This window comes from Akebia trifoliata, chromosome 3, assembly GCF_017979445.1.
Source record: "Akebia trifoliata isolate Shusen 1 chromosome 3, ASM1797944v1, whole genome shotgun sequence".
NCBI classification, from domain to species: domain Eukaryota; kingdom Viridiplantae; phylum Streptophyta; class Magnoliopsida; order Ranunculales; family Lardizabalaceae; genus Akebia; species Akebia trifoliata.
Window position 1 is genome coordinate 6528634 of NC_141377.1, and position 23402 is coordinate 6552035.

The 23402-nt window shown below is 36.4% G+C and overlaps 1 protein-coding gene across 1 annotated transcript; it reads left to right on the forward strand.

Annotated features, from left to right (window-relative positions):
* The first annotated feature begins 48 nt into the window (after positions 1–48).
* Positions 49–12635, forward strand: LOC147405778 (nuclear matrix constituent protein 1-like). Its single transcript, XM_086433623.1, has 8 exons — positions 49–643; positions 4020–4229; positions 6842–7095; positions 7546–7820; positions 7913–7992; positions 8662–10679; positions 11486–11714; positions 12079–12635. Exons 1-8 carry the CDS (start codon positions 347–349, stop codon positions 12328–12330), a joined length of 3615 nt encoding a protein of 1204 aa, XP_086289749.1. The 5' UTR covers positions 49–346; the 3' UTR covers positions 12331–12635.
* The last annotated feature ends 10767 nt before the right edge of the window (positions 12636–23402 follow it).

The following is a 23402-nucleotide window of genomic DNA, read 5'->3' on the forward strand; positions in this document are numbered from 1 at the left end:
TGTCGAGCCAATAAATAAAATAAATTACGCGAAAAAGAGGCTGCGGTCGCAGTAAAGAGAGAAAGAGAGAGAGAAAGAGAGAGAGAGGGAGCGTGTGTGTGTTTCTCTCTTTCTTCGGATTTCAGGGCAAAGATTCGCCGTAAATTTTGAATTCCGTTCACGTCCGTCTACAGTTTCTGGTTTTTCTTCTTCTTTCGTACCCTTCTTGCAGAGTAAGTTAGGGTTTTTAACGGATTCTAGGGTTTCAAAATAGAGCGAATTTCGGTTTCGATTCTTTTGATTTCTTGCTTATGAAGGTTAAATCTGAGATCTTTAACTTTCGATTTCGTAAAGAGAGAAATCTGTGATGTTTACGCCTCAGAGAAAGGTTTGGTCTGGTTGGTCTCTTACACCACAGAAGAACGTTGGTGGATCAAACCCTAGAAACGCTGATGGAAGTGTTTCAAAAGGAAAAAGTGTTGATTTAATTGAAGGTCCGCCACCTCCTTTGGCTTCGTTAGAAGAAAATGGGGGGAAAATCGATGAGAGTGGAGACCCAGATGTGTGGAGGAAGTTTAGGGAGGCGGGTTTGTTGGATGAAGCTTCGTTGGAGAAGAAAGACAGAGCTGCGCTCTTGGAGAGGGTCTTGAAGCTCGAAAATGAGGTTTTAATTTCAATTTTACACTTATATTTTTGTTAAAATTTGGATGTCTTAGTGTTTTTCTCATATTAGTTATATCCACTTTATTAGATAAAGAAAAGAAAGAATCATTCTTGTGCAAGTATCTGTGAAATGGAGATAATCTCGGCTGATTTGTGTAATTTTGTTTAGTAAAGTTTTAATTTTTTCGAGTTTTTAGAAACTTAGTTTTAAGTGTCTAGCTGGGGAATTAAGGAATAATTTGATATGAACTGGTACTGACTTATTCAATTCTTGCAAGATTCAGCCAACTTATTGTTAGATTTATATGTTAAAGCCGATCCCAAATCTTTGGGACAAGGATTTGTTGTTGTATTTATGAAGTTCTTAATGACTTGTTTGAGCAATTTGTATCGGTGCTCTCAAAATCAATACAATTTGGATATAAGTCAGTATTGATCAAGATTTAAACTTTGGTATATTGACTGATTAAAAAAAAAAAACTTTGGTATATTCTGTTTATCATGTCCATGATAAGACTTTATGTCTCAATTTTAATTAAAAAAGAGGCCTAGTTTTCAAGGGACACAAGCATGGCTTTAAATCTCGTCCAAGATCAAGATGACTCGTTCGATACCTCTTGGTATCGTCTACCAACTAGACGGATAGACAAGTCAAACTTATTGGACGAGATTTAAAACCATGGTTCATTTGTCTCATTGTTGAATGAGACGACTCAAACGTATCGGAAAACTCGTCCGAGATGACTCAAACGTATTGGAAAATCATCCGAGATGACTCAAAACATATTGGAAAACTCGTCTGAGATGACTCGGTCTCGTTCATGGACGAGACGAGACGTCAAAATGAGTTTTAAAACCATGCACAAGAGACAGTTATTGGTTCATTAATAACAAAGAAATAAAGAATCACATGTTATATTTGGAAAGATTGCGGTTGAAGATTCATTTTTTAAATCTGAGCTATGGTGTTATGCGTAAGTGTGGTACTCTCCACCACCACTACTTTCACTTGGCCCGGGAGTTTGAACTTGTGTCTCAACATTTCATACCAAAATTGTCCCATATCTATTTGTGAACGTGTCCCTGATTTGAATGCAAGGTGAAGCGTTGCTAGCTCAAAAATATGGACCTGACATAAGAATGTTTGACAAGGAATCTTCTCATCTTTTATAAGGGGTGGCATTCTTGAGACTATGTTTGTCACATCTGTATGACTTTAATATTTTAACTTCATGGGCAAATTGATAAGTGGTTTTGTGGGTGAAGATATGTATCCATTTAAATCTTTTGGGAATTATTGCAGATTTTGGGTTGTTCCTTGTTACCTGTATGCTATTGCATATTTACAATACATTCATGGTATGATATCTGGTGATGCCCAAGAGTCTAATGTTTAATATGGCCATGTACTGATTATTCTTTTAGAAATCCTGAGGCTAGTATTGTTTATAATATCTTTGACAAGTGTTCATTACTCCGAGATGGACGTTATGTGGTGTCTTAAAGTTGCTAATTTTGGATTATCAATTTTAGCTTGACAAGTAGCATGGTTGCTAATTTTCAAGGTGCCCGGCAAATTTTTTATTTATTTTTGATAACCAAAATTTTATTTGAAAAGGACATGGAGTCCTTAAAGGACGAACAAAAAGGTGAAGAAAAAGAGAACAAAAACATAACACAAAACACAACCAACAAACAATCCAGCCCCAACAAACAAAAAACACCCGCTACAGATCAACTCCCATCTGAACAAGAAGTCTTCAAACTCTTGGAATTACTTACACCAGTAAAACAACAACCCCACAATGCTAAAATTTATTTCCTTAATAGATTGCCCATTCCCTTCAAAGATCGCCCATCCATTTCTTTCCACGACCCCCAACAGATAGTAGGAGGAATAAAGTTCGAAAACATCCTCTACCTTCCAACAAAGGCAGTGGACCGCCAAGAATCAAATAACGCTTAGACCGAGTGAGGGGCGCACCAAGAGAAATTGAATAAAGATTGGAAATAAAATACTAAACCTGACAAACCATCGCACAATGGATTAGGAGGTGGTTAATAGACTCACCATTGGACTTGCAAAGAGAACAAAACTCTACGAGAACCACACCTATCGTTCTAAGGTGTCATGGGTTAGAAGCTTATTCGAAGCCACTAGCCACATGAAGAAAGCAATTTTAGAGGGAAGAAATTTAGGCCAAACTGAGGCAACAAGGAAAGGATCATCTTCGATAGCACCAGAGAGCGAATAAAAAGATCTAACATTGGATATGCCATTGAAAGTACATACCCACCCAGTTCCAAGAATCCTCCACAAGAAAAGGGGAGTCACGAGAAGGTAAAAGGCTAATAAGGGATGAGACTGGAGCTTCTTCTGAAACAAAAATCCCAAGACACATACTGGCCCATTCACAACATAAAGGAAGAAATAGGCATCCGTTTCTTAGTGGACATAGTGTAAAGACCAGGAAAACTAACTCGGAGAGGAGAGTTGCCACACCACCAGTCTTGCCAAAAAAGAATCTTATCATCTCTACCCAACTTGATAATAAACTTATCAAACGGAGGAGCAATTTTTTGAATTCCTTTCCACACCCCACTCCAAAGGGTTTCTTTCTCTCAACACTACAACCCCTTGGTTCTTCCCCATACTTAGCCTTGATGATCTTTCTCCACAGCCCATCCTTTTCCAACCCAAATCTCCGCAGCCACTTACCCAACAAAGCCTGATTAGTTTGTCTGATTCCTAGGCCCCCAACCTTTGTTGGACTGCAAACAAACTTTCAATTCACCAAGGTGTCCGACATGATACCCTGCAAAATTTCCAATATCAAGTCCATGCATGTGGTACGGCGTATAATTATGGGTGGTAATTAGTTATTTTTGGCACATGAAGGAAACTTTGAGTTGGATAGCTACCGATCTAACTAGAGTACATTAACCAAACGCTTAATGTTAATTTACTTTAGGAAAAAAAATGGGGAAATTGATTCCACCATACGCATGGAAAATGCCTAGAAGTGTCGTGTTGGCATGTAGACACTGAAATTTTTGGATATTGGAAATGTCAAGGTAACAGTAATCTTGATGATCTACAATTGTAAATGAAAATTTTAAATTTTTTTATAGTAGGTACAGTAGTTGCATGGGTCAACTTCATTGTTTGTTTTTCTTGAAATACATTATTATCTAAATATTTTTATCATTTTTTCTTATTGTAACTCAATGACTATGTGATCTTCAGTGTATTATATCTGTTTTTGTTTAGTTGATCATGGACTTAATGCAGCCTTTTCTTGTTCGTAGATTTGTTTCCATTTTTCATACTGCATACAATGCTTTCTTCTTATTTGTCTGACTGACTTGATGAACAGCTTTTTGAATACCAATATAATATGGGGCTTCTCCTCATTGAGAAGAAAGAGTGGCCTGCTAAGTATGAAGAGCTCAGACAAACATTAGCAGAAACACAAGAGATTCTCAATCGGGAACAAACTGCACACAGAGTTAGAATTTCCGAAATGGAGAAGCGAGAGGATAATTTGAAGAAGACCTTGGGGGTGGAGAAGCAGTGTGTGGCTGATGTACGGTATCTGCATTTTTTTTTTCTCCTTTATTTTCTTCATGGAAGTAGAAACATTTCACAAATCTTCTCTATGCATGAATGAGGATGTTGGTGTTGGGTTCTAATATTGTTATCTTATGTCGAACATGTGATTAGTTGGTTCATTGATTAAAATTTATCATGGTTCTTTTCTCAATGAGTTCAAAAGCTTTATACTGAAAGAAAGAAGAAGATAATGTAAAATTCTAACCTTAGACAATTCTTTCCTTTGTGCTGTTTGATCAGGAATTAGGGAATAAAATGATCTCTTCACGAAGTTTATATGTTGTAGTGTTTATGGTTTCTATGATGAATTATGATTTGTGTTCAACTTACTTTATTTCTTATTACTCTGTGGAGTATGAGTATGAATTTGTTACAAGCACTTCATTTTCTAACAAAGTTTGATAAATTAGTCTTAAGTTTACTGCATCCTTGACATATAGTTTAAGTTTTCATTTTCCTGTATCCCATATCCATTATCTCAAATTTATTGTGATCCGGACTTTGAAAACGAGGCTTATGTTTCACTCCTTTGGTAGGTTGGTTGAGATATACCAAAATTTCTATATCATCATGTCTGAATCCTGCGGCTTATATCTTACATTTTGAGTTTTATTTGGTGAAGAATGTACTGTCAAAAACCTTCCCCAAGAAATTTGAAAAAAATAATTGTTTTTTCAGTGTAGATTGCAACTCAGGTTCTATATCTCTCAACTCTAATCCAATTCGACCCATGGCTCGAGATGGTAAATCCAAGCCCAAATTGAGAAATGAAAGGTGCATTGTAGAACTAATCCCTGATAGGGCAGTTTGACAGAGTAGAATCCAATGCTCTGGTAGTCTAGTATCGTAGGAGGGCATTTCAGCAATGGGAGATTCATTTTGCTTGGACTACAGTCAGATTTGAGGTTAGAGTTGCAACTTTGTTGGGCTCAACCCGAGCTCGTTGGGTTTACTTGTTCGGGCTTGGGTTGAAATTTTTTGGACTTGGATTTGTATATCAAAGTCTGATCCTAGGTTGGGTTGGAAGCATTGGGCAATCCACCCAAGTTGAACCTGACATTTGTTGTATTATACATGCCGGATATATCTTGAATTAACTTTTCATATCAACTTTTCTCTCATCGCTCTCCCTCTCTCTCCCTTCTATTTCCTATCTTGTTCTCTTATTCTATTGGTGTCTCAGTGTTGTTGTCCACCATAATCTGGCATCAACATTGATTCACTGGAGAAGAGCTCTTGATGATCTCTGAACTTAGATAAGAAGTTTACATGGTGAAGATCAATTGTTTGATGGGTGGCGAGTAAGAAAATCTTTTTATTTTTTTGGCACATAGAGCATGAGTGGTGGTACTGTATTTTCTTTTTCTTATATTAAACATGCATTGATCACTTTTGGATTTTTTAATATGAATGCAATAACTAGCATAAATAGAATTTTTTATCATCTTTGAATTTTTAGCTGGATACAACCACCAGTAAGAAAGGAGCTCTCTCTCTCTCTCTCTGACCTGAGTTCTTAGATTGGGTTGGCCTCCAACCACACCACCCTGCCGGAGATGCATCCCTATATGTGGTATTTGACTACCACTGTGATATCGATGTAAATCTTAAAAATCCCTTCTCATTGATATGTCCTATATCAGAGGTATTCTATACTTGCTCCCCATTTTACTCTTTCCTGTGGGGTCGATATGGATTACATTTTAGATGTCCAACCATGCATGGAGTCATTCTCAGCATGGTATGTTAAAAACTTTCTTACATTAACAGTCCATATTCTCCAAATTCAAGTCAACTTTTAATGTGGTTAAGTATGTTAGAACGGATTGAAATTTTGTGAGGATGGTCTTCAAGATTTGGACCATTTATTTTATGGTTGAGTTGTCTAACATGAAACCGACATACGCCCATCTAAGCAGGAGTGCAAATGGGGAGTTAGGCCCTTAAAATTCAGTGTTGTTTATTCTCAATTGGTGAATTTCTAATCACTTAGTCCTTTGATATTTTTTTATCTTGGTTTAGAAATATCCATCGTCCATAAAATCCAGATCCGACTAAAGTAGCCTGCTTACTTGATTGTTTTGTTACTTGTTTATCTGATCCATTTACAGCTTTTGTCTCTTAAATATTTAATTCTTCTTTGGTTTCATTATTACTACTCGTCTTTACTATTATAAGAAGAGAAGGCGGAGTAGAAGTGGTTCGACACCAAAAGTTGGATTCCAAAAATGTCCCCATTTTAACATTTTAATATAATCAGGGTCATTTTGGTAAAAAACTTAGAAAATTGCAATTGCTGGTTAGTTTTCATAATTACAAAAATATCCATAATCTTCAAAACCACTTTTTAAATAAATTTTAAATTACAGATAAACCCTTCAGATACATGTGTGTTTGCACATGCCACCTTCTAGTGGAGTATAAGAGCAAAATAGATATTCAGGTTGATGGTGTTCTGCATTGCTAGTCTCTGTTGACTTCTATATGTGGAGGTTCTTTTATTCTATGTATGAACTCTTGTTTATTATGAATATAAATTTGCTACTTGAGTAGGTATTCATATCCTCAGAATGTTTATTCCTGCAGCTTGAGAAGGCGTTGCATGAGATGCGAGCAGAATCTGCTGAAATCAAATATACATCTGATGCAAAAATGGCTGAAGCTCATGCTTTGGTTGTTGGCATTGAAGAGAAATCTTTGGAGGTAGAAGCTAAGCTGCATGCTGCTGATGCCAAGCTTGCTGAAGCAAGCCGTAAGAGTTCGGAGATGGAGAGGAAATTGAAAGAAGTGGAGACTCGTGAAAGTTTGCTTCGAAGTGAACGGCAGTCTTTTAATGCAGAGTATGCCCTAAACCTTTGGCTGCTCATTTATTCATAGGGTACAACCCCCTGTTAAATTGGTGATATTAGGTTTACCCTGTTGCAAAATGCAAGATTAGGTTTTGCCCCCTTGACCGTAAGTCAACGTTGCGTTTTCTTGATGATTTAACGGTGAAATTTAAAGATGCTTTTCAAATACTTAAATTACAACATCAAAATTTGGAAAAAATCAAAATTTCACTGTTAAATCATCAGGAAAATGCAATGCTGACTTACGGTCAAGGGGGGTAAACCTAATCTTGCATTTGGCAAGGGGGTAAACCTAATATCACTAATTTAACATGGCCGTATTACTAAAATACCCTTAATCATATCTCAACTTTATTTCTCTCAGTTGCTTTCTTGTTCCTTACAAAATTCTCTTGAGTAGCATTTTCCCTTTTAAATTTCAAAATTTGTTACATTATTCAGGCGAGGTGTGCATGAAATGGCTTTATCTAAACAAAGAGAAGAATTGCGAGAATGGGAGAGAATGCTGCAGGAGAGAGAAGAGAGGCTAATTGAAGGTCGGAGAATCCTCAATCAGAGAGAAGAAAGGGCGAATGAGAATGATAAGTGTGTTAAGCAGAAAGAGATGGACCTGGAAGAGGCACAAAAGAAGATTGAGATAACAAACTCAACTTTGAAAAAGAAAGAAGATGATATAAACACCAGACTGGCGAATCTAGCTGGGAAAGAAGGGGCAAGTTTCTCTTCTGTCTGAGCTGTTGCTTATATTTTTCATTCCTTAAATGGTTTTATATTTAAATCTTTTCTTTTCTCTTTTTATTCCAGGAAGCTGACACTGTGAAAAAGGACCTCGAGATGAAAGAGAGGGCACTACTTGCATTAGAAGAAAAACTCAATGATAGAGAAAGGGTGCGCATGTTTTTTTTTGTGTGGATAGAATGCTCCATTACACTTGAAATTGAGGAAGATACTATAATAAATATGCTTTCGTTTTTGGGTTATTGTGGTTTGGCTTTCTCAAACCTCATGGGGTATTTCTTTATGTTTCTGCTATTGTGTTGTGTGGCTTATCAACTTGTGACTTGGAAAACATGGATCATGAGGTTGAGTTATCGTCAAACATATGTTATCGAATCGTATCTGGATGATACCTTTGTTCTACTTGGTGACGTATATTGTGAAGGCTGGAATGACTTGCTTAATTGAACATGTTCCTAGATCTGGTTCATTTTTAGGTTTTGGCTCACTTTAAGTTAATAACTAAAGTGTGTTAAAATCATGACCATTATTTATAAAAGAACTGATATCAGAAACAATGAGATCAAATGTTGTCGATTCTTCAGGTCAAGGCTCTAACAACCGAATTAGGATATTATCATCATTATGCTTTGGTTATTTTGAATAGTTTGGTTCAAGGCTACAATTTATTGTTTTGATGTTTCTAAAGAGCCAAAGGTAGACAGAAAAGATGGTTCATTGTGTCAGATTTTGAGTTATCGTAATTAATGATTAGTAAAAGATTTCTTTTAAAAAATAAAAAATAAATTTAAGGTTTTCTTATGCATTGAGTTATTTCAGGTGGGGATTCAGAAGCTTCTTGACGAGCACAATGCCATCTTGGATTCAAAAAAACGTGAGTTTGAGCTTGAAATGGACCATAAGAGAAAATCTCTCGATGAGGAGCTGAAAAGCAAGGTCATTGCAGTAGAGCAGAAGGAAATTGAGATCAACCACAAAGAGGAAAAGATCAGCAAACTTGAGCAGGCTTTAGAAAAGAGAACAGAGAAGTCTAAGGAGAAGGAGAAAGACCTTGAATTAAAATTGAAAGCTTTTAGAGAGAGGGAGAGGTCTATCAAAAGTGAGGAGAAGAACTTGGAGGAGGAGAAGAAACAGATTCTTGCTGATAAAGAAAACTTGCAGGTTCTCATTGCGGACCTTGAAAAGAAAAGGGCCGACATTGAAGAGGGACAACTGCGGTTACGTGAAGAGGGAGAAAATCTCAAAGTAACTGAAGAAGAGAGGAGAGAACATCTCCGCCTGAAATCGGAACTGAAACAGGAGATAGAGAAGTGCAAACTTCAGCAAGAATTGCTTTTGAAGGAACATGAAGAACTGAAGCAGGACAGAGAGAACTTTGAGAGGGAGTGGGAAGTGTTGGATGAGAAAAGAGTCGAGATCACTAAAGAGTTAAAACAGGTTAGTAAGGAGAAGGAAAGTTTTGAGAAACTGAAACACTCTGAGGAGGAAAAATTGAAGAACGAGAAGCTGACAACTCAAGATTACGTTCAGAGGGAGTTGGAAGGTCTCAGATTGCAGAAGGAATCATTTGAAGCCATTATGGAGCATGAACGATCGGTGATAGCTGAAAAAACCCAAAGTGAACACGACGATATGGCTCGGGACTTTGAGTTGCGGAAAAGGGAACTTGAGGCTGATATGCAGAGTAAGCGTGAGGAAATGGAGAAACAACTGCATGAAAGAGAGAGGGCATTTAATGAGCAGATGGAGAGAGATCTTTCTAATATCAATTACTTGAGGGACGTAGCTGGAAGGGAAATGGAAGAAATGAAGCTTGAAAGGCTTAAAATTGAACAAGAAAAACAGAAGGTTTCAACAGACAAACAGCATCTTGAAGAACAACAACTTGACATGAGGAAAGACATTGACAAGCTGGATAACCTTATTAAGAAGCTCAAGGATCAACGAGAACAATTTAAAAATTTTGCTCAGAAGCACAAGAATTGTTACAATTGTGGAGAAGTAATTAGTGAGTTCATTCTATCTGATCTCCAATCTTTACAAGAAATGGAGGATTCAGAAGTTCCTCTGCCAAGGCTTGTGGGAGATAATTTGATTTCTGAGAGGCCAAATACTGAAATCTCTCCTCTGGAAACTGGTTCAGGTTCTGGTATGTCAGGTGGGCGCATGTCTTGGCTTCGCAAATGTACGTCAAAGATAATAAACTTGTCCCCGATTAAGAGGACTAGGGACGCTGTTGAGGAGACACCTCCATCTGTCGTGCAAGTTAACAGAGAAGCATCACAAGGATTGGGTTTCACCAATAATGTACCACAACCATCCGCTGGGATACCAAATGATTCTTTCGATGTCCAGAGGATCCAATCGAATAATAACAACAATGAGGTTGAAGGGGAACCCATTCTATCTTTTGGTGAACAAGAAGTTCGAGAAGATTCTCAGCATTCAGAGCTGATGAATGGCCAGGGTAAACCTCGCAAGAAACGCAATCCGGGAGTTAGGAGAACACGCACTATGAAGGCGGTTGTTAAAGAGTCCAAGGTTATACTTGGGGAAACCTCAGACCAAAAAGAGGGTAGTCAGCCAAATGGAAACGGTGAAGATCCCAACCATATAAATGAGGAAAGTCGAGGAAATTTTAGTCTTGCGGATAAAGGAACTGAAACTGTCGGGCAAAAGCGGCACCTTGATCATTCCACGAGTGAGCCGGATGTTGATGAAAATGAAGCCCGTTCTAGTAGTATTACAACAGGAGGGCGCAGGAAGAGGCGGCAAACTGTTGATCCGGGATTGCAAACTCCTGGAGAAAAACGATACAATCTTCGGCGACCTAAAACGTAAGTTCTCACATTTATTTTGACTAGTAGGGGTGTAGCAACCCATCATTGTGGATGACTTTGGGATCTACACACCAATTGGTGGTTTGTACTCGTCGTTCATAGCACCTCTTGAAAGGGCCATGGCTCCTGAATTTATCTGAATGAGCCATTCCAATCATCTGATTAATAAAGAGAGCTGCTATTGGCACCCGAATGTTTATTTATTACACCCCAGGTTATTTAAATATTCATCACCACCCTATTGAAGATTAAAACGCACACTTCAAACATTACAAAGGTCTGGTTCAAATTGTAATCTTTAGACTCAACATTACAAAACATTATAACACTTATTCAACAAGTTCTGTAGTTGTTTACAAGTATGATTAGGCTGATAGAAATAAAATCCTAAACGCCCCCGAAAAATAGAGCTTCAATTGACACCCCAACTTTTACTTATTATCAATCATTCGCTTATTTTCTTTATTTTTAATTGCGATGTAATAAATACAACTTGGGGTGCCAATAGCAGCTCTCTTAATAAACCTTTTTTGGGGATCATTAGTTGCATTGATTCTCTATCAGGTTTTCTGTGATGGGTGATTAGGAATTTACCTGGTAGGTGTAATTCCTGCTCTTCAGGCTTTCCAGGAGGTGTTTCAATATCTTTTGAAGGGTCATAACGAATGTGTGCATGAACCGAGTATTATAGAGAAGATACCCCACCATTCCAAGCCATGCAATTGCCCTGCTTGGAAACCATTCTTATGCCTTTATATAAGCAATTAATCAGACATCTAAAGTTGTTTTTAAATGGTGAACAGTGTGCAAACTGCTTCAACAGCCCAAGCCTCATCCAAGCTGACCAAAGGTAAGGTGAAAGAAGCTGATCGTGGTATTGCAATAGGGGAAGATGCTTCTAAATCCGAAACAGGCATTGCACCTTCTCTTGAGGTTGCTAGTGACAATGGCAAAAGCACACAAATGGTGCAGGTGACAACGTTAAAAAGCATTGTGGAGGTGCATGAGTTCTCGTCAGATAGGGTGGTCACGGTAATGACCCCTCTCTCAGAGCAGCTTTAGTTACTATTTCTCAGCAGCAGTTTAGTTGACTATTCACTATTGTGGTTAGGGCTTAAAATGGGTCGTTTTCAGACTAGATCTGAGTATATATCCATATCCTAATTTTTATTTGGATCCAGATCCAAATCCAACTCGGATCTTATTAGCTAAAATCATATCTGAACCATTTTGCTTTCACTAAATCCTGATCCGGATTTGACCCATTTTTTATTCGGCTCTACTCCAAGAGTCCAAACCCGCTACATTTAGATTTGGTCACTCGGATTTCAGATAAAATCCGATTCATTTTATGTCCTAAATCTAACTTTGGGTATCTTATTTTTCTCCTTCACAGTTTGAAGCAGCGACAATGAATGATGGTGACAATGCCGATGCAACAAAGTTGGTTGAAAATATGGTGTTGAGTGAGGAGGTAAATGGGGCAACAGAAGGTACTGGAGAGTATGTTGATGAAGGTGAATTTGTGAGCGAAGATTGTGGTGAGGAGGATGAATATGGGGAAGATGAAGATGATGATGGGGAGGAGTCTGAACATCCCGGTGAAGCTTCTGTAGGGAAGAAGCTGTGGAACTTCTTCACAACATGAGCCAATATCACTGTATTTTTGGTGCATTGGCAGTCAACTTCATCAGCTTGTCGATTCTTCTATTAAGAGAGAAATCTCTGATGTCTTGTGTGTATTAACATTTGGAATGTAGTGTAACCAAGGAATTTTTATTTCAGGTGTTAGGGGATATTAGTGGATTTTTAGTCTGTTTTTATTATTTACATCACACTTGCTTTGATTTGATGTAGTAAATAGCTGGTCCATTGTAACGTTGGCAGTGTTAGCTTTCTCAAGTCTAGATTGATTGTATCAACTTTTGTTATTGTATTTTATTTCTCTTGTTATTTTTGGGGTCGAGGTTCCAAAAGAATCCTCTCTTTTTTAATGTGTGGTTGGGGTGTCTTTACATCAAGAAATAAAACTGATATAGAATGATCAAGTGTTGCTCAAGTATCTTTTTATGTTGGCTTTTGCTTGTAGTCCTTAAATCACCACAGATACTTTACAATTTGGCGTTCCAATTGATTGTTAACTAGGTTTAAGTGGCAACATAAAGGTCTCAAAAACCAATAAAAAAAGCAAAACGACTTGTATCAAAGAAGCATAAATCATTTGCCTTGGGATACATGAGAAAAAGATTTATGATTGTATATCCCGAGGAAATCATTACACAAATAAAACAAAACATGGACTCAAAGGCTCTCGGATCAGTTTAAAAAAAATATAAATATAACTGAGGATTTATTAAGAGGTCACCCATCCAAATACTACTCTTATTCAAATATGTTTACCTATAGTCCAAGTATGTTTAACTATAGAGTTTTGATGGGGGTTGGTGCATTAGGGTCGTACCTATCTTCGCTGCAGCCCGATAGCTTCCCAATAAACATGAACCCTTTATTGCTATCAGATGGTTGAAAATCAGCCTATGATTTTGATGACATATTCCGACACCACTCACTCTAGTGCCATCAGCGCTGTCTAAGAGATTTGGATCAGGGTTGATCTGTGTAACCTATCTGAAAAGAGTTGTTGGATCGTGTCATGCCGAAATTAGGTTATCCCACAAATGCTTCCCTTCACATATCTTATTGGATCTCCAATTCTCGATCTATATCCAAAGTTGTTAGATTGGATTCAATTATATTTTGGGTCTAATCCAATCCATCGACAGCCCTAAAACTCCAAAGTTGTCTAAATAGTAAATATGAAATTTACAAAATCAACTATGATTAATGTTTATAATATTTATTTATTTATTAGATTAGGATAGATCCTTAGAGTTCACTTGTGGCCGTATATGTCTTAATGGTAACTTACCGTTTAAGGTATGATGAGCAAATATGGATTATAAAAATCACAAAAATAAAATAAGAAAAATAATAATATTAAAATCAAAGTTGGTTTCAAAGAGACACTATTACTTTAACAAACAAATTGACGTTTGAGTGTGTTGTAAATTTTTTTGGACCCTTCGAACTTCACTGAAAACGACTTTCTCGAGCCCAGTGTTGGACTCTACAGTCCAGAATTTTGAACCAACTGAGCAGAGTCGAACCTTCTGAAATTGGTTCAAACCGATTCTACATTGGGTTTCTACCCATATATTAAAAACTGGACCCAACTGGTGATCCGACCAGGTCCGAACCGAACCTATTTTGTAAACGGACATGCATGAATATCAATTGAGTAAATTCTAATCAGACCAATGAATTTCATCCTAAGGATGAGAACCAACCATTCAATTTGTGCCACGTGGAGAATCTACCACACAAAATTGACCAGTTGACTTTTTTTTTTCTTCATGCGTATCTGATCAATCAAAAGAAATGGGCATTAGTCCGTTGATCCAATGGTTTATATCACAGCACAAGATTTTCAGTCAGATTGGATCCATGGTTTCAAAACTTGTCCGAGATCAAGACATATCGCCCGAATCATCTCGGTATCGGGCATAGACGAGACAGACGAACAAGTCAATTTTTTGGACGAGATTTGAAACCCCACATTCATTTTTCTCATTTTAGAACGAGACATCTGAAACGTATCCAAAATCTTGTCCGCGACAACTTGGTATCTGGCATGGACGAGACGAGACATGAAACAGAGTTTTAAAACCATTAATTGGATCAAATCCGATTTGATATACAAAATATAGATGAACATCATACATTTAAACAAAATAGATTTTAAAAACTTTCTTGCATTTTAGGGCACTTTTGGATTTTAGAACTGACCTGATAGGTTATCACATCGAATCCATATCAAATCCAAATCCTTGATCCAGATAAGAAGTTAACTGATATGAACATATTGAATTTCTAGTCGATATTGTGTTTAGATCAGGTTGATATGAAATTGCTCGATCCAGACCGGACCAATATCATCAATTTAAGTTCGAGATCCGATCTGATATAATATGTGTATTGTTTCAGATCCAATCCCAAAAATCATTATTTTTATAACAATATTAATCCAATCCGATTCAATTTGATAAAGTATACACAAAATATGCTATACATTATATGTCTAGATAAAATATATACTAAAAATATTCATAATTTATATATTTTCAAACAGATTATCCAATCCGGTCCTAATCAAAATCCAAATCCTTGATATGTATCCGGAGTTATAGCATCAGAATGGATCAGATTTTATGTGACTAAATAACAAACTCTAGATAAAAAAGGGCTAAAATCATTGGACCAATCAATTCGGTAGAACCTCACGGTGTTGGCCCAATGGTAAAACTAGCGACATGTATTTGCTCCCTCTAATCATGTGTTCGAAATTGCATGGGCTCTTGATTTACTTTGTTGCACGTTAAAATTTTTTTGTAAGGTCAAGATGTCTTGATGGGGCTAGAAGGTTCGGATTGGGCTAATTTTTTGTGAAGATGATCTTCTCATCATAGAAACCATCATCATTAAAATCAGTTCAATTCGAAACTTCTAACCCATATTTTAAAGAAACATTGTTTTTACATATGTCCCATGAGTCATCCCCCCTATCTATATAGGGGAGCGTTCGAAGGCCTTAAAGAGAGTCAAACATTGTGTCAAGCATTTTTGAAATCATGGGTTAGAAGCTTCAGAATGGGCGGATTTTTTGTGAGGATGATCTCTACGGTGAAGAGACCATCCTCACCAAAAATCAATTCATTCCGAAACTTCTAACCTTAATTTACAAGTTGAGAATTGTGGACCGTCCAATTATTGTAAATCACTTTTGATGGGGTTAGAAGTTTTGGAATGGACTTATTTTTGATGAGGATGATCTCCTCATCATAGAGATCATCCTCATAAAAAATCAGCCCATTCTGAAGCTTTTAACCTATGTTTTGAAAAATGTTTAACACAATTTTGAGCTCACTTTAGGGTCTCCGAACGACACAAACACACACACACACACACACACACACACATATATATATATATGGGGCGGTTCGAGGGACGTCTCACAAACTGATTGAAAAATTGATGAGTGGGCTTCCTTGGATCTGAGGGAAACAACAACGTGGATTGCGTATTCAGGTAACAGTTGGAAATGAAACGAAATATTTGAGGTATTTTCAAATACCTCCCTCATTTTATCTTTTATCTTTTTTAACTTAAATAAATTCTCATTCTCTCACTGTAATCCAACGAAACCAATTCATTCTCTTCTCTTTCTCTCTACTGAAAACACAGACAGATGTGCATCTGGATCTTTAGTTGTTTGGCTATGGTTTATGCTTTATTTTCTTGGTTTTGTTTACATCTTGGCGCATTATTCTATACATACAACACTTGTGTTGAGGTGCCCCTACCATTGATGAGCTATAGAGGCACACATCAACACAACCTTTTTATCCTCCATAGTTTGTAGATTGGTTGCCTTCATCCGTCAACTGGAATGTGAGAGTTTGGTTTATCAAATCTATTCTAGGATACCCCATTGATTTCTAGATTTGATGATTTGGCCCTTTCCCTCAACAGTTGTTGGAACTACCTTTGGTTATGGAGCCCTTTCGTAAGGAATTTTGAGCAACTTTCAACAATAATATATCATTAGTTTAATAACAGTAATTTTAACTCAAGCATAGATAGAACAAAATTTTCCCTTTCCCTCATTTATCATGATTTTGAATGAGAATTAAATTGCAAATTTCCTTTATTATCAAAAAGGACAAACAAATTACAGGATTCCTTGAAGCTCCCTCTTCTCTTTGTGGAGAGTATCACAGTTCGATCAAACCTGGACGTTCATTGTTGGTCACCATGACTGATATTTCTTTGTACCAAGTAATTGATATACGATCATTGTCAAGAAGGAAGATGTCCCACAATCTCTAACCGTAGCCGTAGATCGAGAGAGAGAGAGAGTGTGTGTGAAGCTGTCGATGGGAGAGAATGTGTGAGAGCTCGAATTGTTCTACTCTCTATGTTTCGAGTTCTTTGAAGTCGTCTCTCGAGAGTCGAGAGAGAGAGAGAGAGAGAGAGAGAGAGAGAGAGAGAGAGAGAGAGAGAGAGAGAGAGAGAGAATTATGAGTTCTCTGTGTTTTCAATAGGGAGAAAGAGATAAGAGAATGTACAGGTTTCGTTGGATTACAGTGAGAGAGTATGAGAGTTTATTTAAGTTAAAAAAAGGAAAAAGACAAAATGAGGGAGGTATTTGAAAATATCTTAAATATTTTGTTTCATTTCCAGCTGTCTCGCACTTACCTGAATATGCAATCCCCACCGTTGTTTCCCTCAGATCCAACGAAGCCCACTCATCGGTTTCTCAATCAGTTTGTGAGACGTCCCTCGAACCGCTCCCTATATATATATATATGGGGCTGTTTAAGGGACATATGTAAAAATAGTGGCTTTTCAAAATATGGGTTATAAGTTTTGGATTGAGCTGATTTTTTGCAAGGATGGTCACTATGATGAAAAGATCATCTTCACAAAAATAAGCTCAATTTGAAACTTCTAAATCCATCAAAAGTGATTTACAAATTATTAACAAAAATTGACAAAAAATCGACGATCCACATTCTAAATCACTTTTAATGGGGTTAGAAGTTTCAGATTGGACTAATTTTTTTTTTCCAGATGATCTTCCCATCATAGAGATCATCCTCACAAAAAATCAGTTCAATCCGAAACTTCTAACCCATATTTTGAAAATTTATTAATATTACATTGTTTTTACATATGTCTCTTGATCCTGATTGATATATATATATATATATAGGGTAGCGTTCAATGGCCAACAGTTTGGCAAACACATTTTTCAAAACATGGGTTAGAGGTCTTGGAATGGGCTGATTTTTGGTGAGGATGATCTCTACGGTGAGGAGATCATCATCACCAAAAATCAGCCCATTCCAAAACTTCTAGCCCCATAAAAAATGATTTACAAAAAAATGGACGGTTTACAATTTTTCAACTTGTAAACTGGGGCTAGAAGTTTTGGAATGAGCTTATTTTTGGTGAGGATGATCTCCTCACCGTAGAGATCATCTTCACCAAAAATCAGCCCATTCCAAGACCTCTAACCCATGTTTTGAAAAAGTGTTTGCCAAAATGTTTGCCAAACTGTTGGCCATTGAACGGGACCCATATATATATATGGGGGCGGTTTGTGGGACGTCTTGGAAAACATATGTAAAGACAATGGGATTTGGTGCATTTTAACGGATAGATCCCCTTCTAGAGAGATCTCTTGCGTTCTAGCTGGATCCCATTTTTTTTACTTTCAAACTTTTGAATTATTTGCAAATAACCCTCTCTTCTAAACCCTTTCTTCTCTCAGGATTTCTCCTCTCCCCATCGTTTCATCTCTACAAAAAATCCTAAAATAAAATCTATTAAACCATAAAATAAATTCTTTCATTTCTTAATTTTTTTTCAAGGTCAATTTGGTGATCTATGGTGCTTAATCCTGTCATTCAATTGTTTGATGTTAACTGCAACCAAGAAGACATGATATGGGTAGAAGTCCAGCTTATAACCAACCAATCCCAAATAATGGTAGAGAGGAGAAATTGTGAGAGAGAAGACAAGAAAGTCACCGATACCATAAACCATCTTTTTATCTCTCCCTCTAACCCATATTTACTAACCCAAAGCCCAAAGATCTTAGCTTGTTTGTTACTAGATATGTAATATTGTCTCCCTCAAATCTGTCACTCTAACTGTTTGGGTTGCTAAAAATTTAAGATTCTCTTCTTTATGAGATTATTATTCTAGGTTTGGTCGACATTTATCTTAAAACAACAAAAGTTTCGATCATTATTATAAAGGTATGAGTTTGTTGATGATGAAAATGGAGAAGGGAGCTATTATGGCTATTTTGTTACTATTTGTTTTTTTGTCTCAAAAAATTTAATCTGTAAAGATAAAACGATGGGAGAGGAGAAATCGTGAGAGAGAAGAGAGAGAGAGAGAGAGAGAGAGAGAGAGAGACAGAGAGAGGGTCGAAGGGTTGAAGAAGGTTTCGAACACTGTTTTTCAAACAAAAGAGAAATGGAGTGAATTTTCTGTAGAATTGGATTGGATTTAATTTTAATAAATCCCATAATGGAGGGAGTTTTCTATAGTTATATGAACTCTTTTTATAACCCATGTTTCTTTCCGGTTGTCTCCCCAGTTGAAATCTAAGCTGTTTGAACCGTTAAATCCAATGACTTAGAAACATGGGTTTCTAACACTGTTTTTCAAACGTCCCTCGAACCGGCCCCTATATATATATATAGGGTCCCGTTCAATGGCTAACTTTTTGGTAAAACATTTTTCAAAACATGAGTTAGAAGTTTTGGAATGGGCTGATTTTTGGTGAGGATGATCTCTATGGTGAGGAGATCATCCTCACCAAAAATCAGCCCATTCCAAAACTTCTAACCCCATCAAAAATAATTTACAAAAAAATGGACGGTCCATGATTTTTCAACTTGTAAACATGGGTTAGTAGTTTTGGAATGGGCTGATTTTTGGTGAGGATGATCTCCTCACCGTAGATATCATCCTCACTAAAAATCAGCCCATTCCAAAACTTCTAACTCATGTTTTGCCAAAAAGTTAGCCATTGAACGCTACCATATATATATATATATATATGGGTCAGGTTTAAGAGACATTTGAGAAAACATATGTAAAAACAATGTAACATGTATAAATTTTCAAAATATGGGTTAGAAATTTCAGATTGAGCTGATTTTTTGTGAAGATGATCTCTAAGATGGGAAGATCATCCGAAAAAAAAAAATCATTCAAATCTGAAACTTCTAACCCCATTAAAAGTGATTTAGAATGTGGACCGTCGATTTTTATCAATAATTTGTAAATCACTTTTGATGGATTTAGAAGTTTCTGATTGAGCTTATTTTCTGTGAGGATGATCTTCTCATCATAGTGACCATCCTTGCAAAAAATCGGCTCAATCCAAAACCTCTAACCCATATTTTGAAAAACCATTATTTTTTCATATGTCCCTTGAACCACCTCCATAAATATTTAAATATATGGGGGCGGTTCAGGGACATATGTAAAAGCAATGATTTTTCAAAATATGGCTTAGAGGTTTTGGATTGAGCAAATTTTTTGCGAGGATGGTCACTATGATAAGAAGATCATCCTCACAAAAAATCAACTCAATTTGGAACTTCTAAATCCATAAAAAATGATTTACAAATGATTGATAACAATTGGCAAAAAATAGAAGGTCCACATTTTAAATCACTTTTAATGGGTTAGAAGTTTCCAATTAGATTTGATTATTTTTTCGGATGATCTTCCTATCATAGAGATCATCCTCACAAAAAATCAGCTCAATCCGAAACTTCTAACCCATATTTTGAAAATTTATTAATGTTACATTGTTTTTACATATGGCCCTTGATCTTGACCCTATATCTATATATATATATATATATATATATATATATATAGGGGACGGTTTAGCAGCCCTAAAGTTTACCTAGTTTGGTGTCAAATATTTTTCAAAATATGGGTTATAAGTTTTGGAATGAGCTGATTTTTTGTGAGGATGAACTCTATGATGACGAGATCATCCTCACAAAAAATCAGCCTATTCCAAAACTTCTAACCCCATCAAAAGTGATTTACAAAAATCGGACGGTCCACGATTCTTCAACTTGTAAACTAGGGTTAGAAGTTTCAAAATGAGCTGATTTTTTGTGATGATGATCTCTTCATCGTAGAGATCATCCTCACAAAAAATCAGCATATTAAAAAAATTCTAACCCCATCAAAAATGATTTATAAAAAATGTTTGGCACAAAACTTGGCAAACTTTAGGGCTGCCGAACTGCTCCCATATATATGTAAATCACTTTTGATGAGAAGTTTTGGAATATGCTGATTTTTTGTGAGGATGATCTCTACGGTGAAGAGATCATACTCACAAAAAATCAGCTCATTTTGAAATTTCTAACCCTAGTTTACAAGTAGAAGAATCGTGGACCATCCAATTTTTGTAAATCACTTTTGATGGGGTTAGACGTTTTGGAATAGGCTGATTTTTGGTGAGGATGATTTCCTCATCATAGAGATCATCCTCACAAAAAATCAGCTCATTCCAAAGAGTCTAACTCATATTTTGAAAAATGTTTGGCATCAAATTGGCAAACTTTATGGCTGCTGAACCGTTCCCTATATATATATAGGGTCCCTTTCAGCAACAAACATTTTGACAAACATTTTGGCAAAACATTTTTCAAAACATGAGTTAGAGGTTTTGGAATGAGCTGATTTTTGGTGAGGATGATCTCTACGGTGAGGAGATCATCCTCACCAAAAATCAGCTCATTCCAAAACTTCTAGCCCCATGTTTACAGGTTGAAAAATCGTGGACCGTCCATTTTTTATAAACCATTTTTGATCGGTTAGAAGTTTTGGAATGGGCTGATTTTTGATGATGATGATCTCCTCACCGTAGAGATCATTCTCACCAAAAATCAGGCCATTCCAAAACCTGCAACCCATATTTTGAAAAATGTTTGCCAAAATGTTTGTCAAAATGTTTGTTGCTGAACATTTCCCATATATATATATATATATATATATATATATATATATGGGAAATGTTCAGCAACAAACATTTTGGCAAAATATTTTTCAAAACATGGGTTAGAGGTTTTGGAATGGGCTGATTTTTGGTGAGGATGATCTCTACAGTGAGGAGATCATCATCACCAAAAATCAGCCCATTCCAAAACTTCTAACCTCATAAAAAATGGTTTACAAAAAATGGACGGTCCACTATTTTTCAACTTGTAAACTGGGGCTAGAAGTTTTGGAATGGGCTAATTTTTGGTGAGGATGATCTCCTCACCGTAAAGATCATACTCACCAAAAATCAGCCCATTCCAAAACCTCTAACCCATGTTTTGAAAAATGTTTGCCAAAATATTTGTCAAAATGTTTGTTGCTGAACGGGATCCTGTATATATATATAGGGTCCCGTTTAACAACAAACATTTTGGCAAAACATGGGTTAGAGGTTTTGGAATGGGCTGATTTTTGGTGAGGATGATCTCTACGGTGAGGAGATCATCCTCACCAAAAATCAGCCCATTCCAAAACTTTTAGCTCCAGTTTACAAGTTGAAAAATCGTGGATCGTCCATTTTTTGTAAACCATTTTTGATGGGTTTAGAAGTTTTGGAATTGGCTGATTTTTGGTGATGATGATCTCCTCACCGTATAGATCATCCTCACCAAAAATCAGCCCATTCCAAAACCTCTAACCAATGTTTTGAAAAATGTTTGTTGCTGAACATTTCCCATACAAAGTTTGACAAAATCCTAGACAAAGTTGTCTTATATGGCTAACAAGTTTCAGAATGAGTTGATTTTTTGTGAGGATTATCCCTATAGTGATTAGATCATCCTGACAAAAAATCAGCTAATTCTAAAACTTCTAATCCCATGAAAAATGGTTATAAATTAACAGTAAAAAATTGATGGTTTACGATTATTCAACTTATAAGCTAGGGTTATAAATTTCAAAATTAGCTGATTTTTTATGAGGTTCTCACCATAGAGATTATTCTCACAAAAAATCAGCCCATTCCGAATCTTTTAGCTCATATAAGATAAAATGCTTTGTCTAGAATATTGTCTAGGATTATATCAAAAGAAGGCTACCCTATATATATATGGGTCGGGTTCCGTAGACACATAAAGCTACAACGTTTTTGTCTTATATGGTTAAAAAGATTCAAAATAGGCTGATTTTTGTGAGGATGATCTCTATGGTGAGGAAATCATCGTTGCAAAAAATCATCTCATTCCAAAACTTCTAACCCCATCAAAATTGATTTACAAAAATTGGATGTTCTAAAATTTTTCAACTTGTAAACATGGGGTTAGAAATTTCATAGTAAGCTGATTTTTGGCAATGATGATTGTAGGCACCAAAATTTTGAGGAGGCCTTTACAAATTTTTATAAATAAAAAATCCTTAATTTTATTAATGGGCCTCAAACCCAAATTGAGTCCATCCAATAGGAACGTGCCTCTTACAAGCCTGGATTTTGGGTTTTCGCAGATAAAACCCATGATCCAGTAAATACAAGTAATCCATACATTAAAATATTGGGCCTTACACCCAAACAAATGAGTTCGGCCCAATAATAATCTATAGAATCCTTGAAAATTGGATTTGGACAAATTTAGTTTTTTAAACAAATCAATTAAATCTCTTTAAGTTGGGGTATAATTGGAAAGCTAAATTACCTTTAAGTCTATAAATACAAGAGCCTCCCTCATTGAGAGGGTATCTAGATCACTTTATCTCAGAAGATAGAAGCTCTCCCTCTAGAGAAGAAGAAGCTCGCAAGCCCTCCTCTAGAGATAAAGGAAGGTTCTTCAGAGATCCGGACTCCGACTAAAAAGAATATTAAGCATAAAGCCCTTCTTTGGAAGTCAAGAAAACCTTCTCAGTCGATAAAGCGCAAAGCCCGGAGAGAAGAAAATTTACAGAAGCTTCTACAGAAAATCAAGCACAAAATAAAGCCAACATCAAAGCATCATTCTCAATCGATAAAGTGCGAAGCACGGAGAGAAGAAAACAAAGCCAACGTCAGAAGAAAACAAAGCGCGAAGCACGGACAGAAGC

Excerpts from the sequence above, each read along its gene's own strand:
- LOC147405778 (XM_086433623.1), top strand. The coding sequence starts at position 347 with ATGTTTACGCCTCAGAGAAAGGTTTGGTCTGGTTGGTCTCTTACACCA. Across the intron at positions 644-4,019 it reads TCTTGAAGCTCGAAAATGAG|CTTTTTGAATACCAATATAA; the intron begins GTTTTAATTTCA and ends CTTGATGAACAG. Across the intron at positions 7,993-8,661 it reads AACTCAATGATAGAGAAAGG|GTGGGGATTCAGAAGCTTCT; the intron begins GTGCGCATGTTT and ends GAGTTATTTCAG.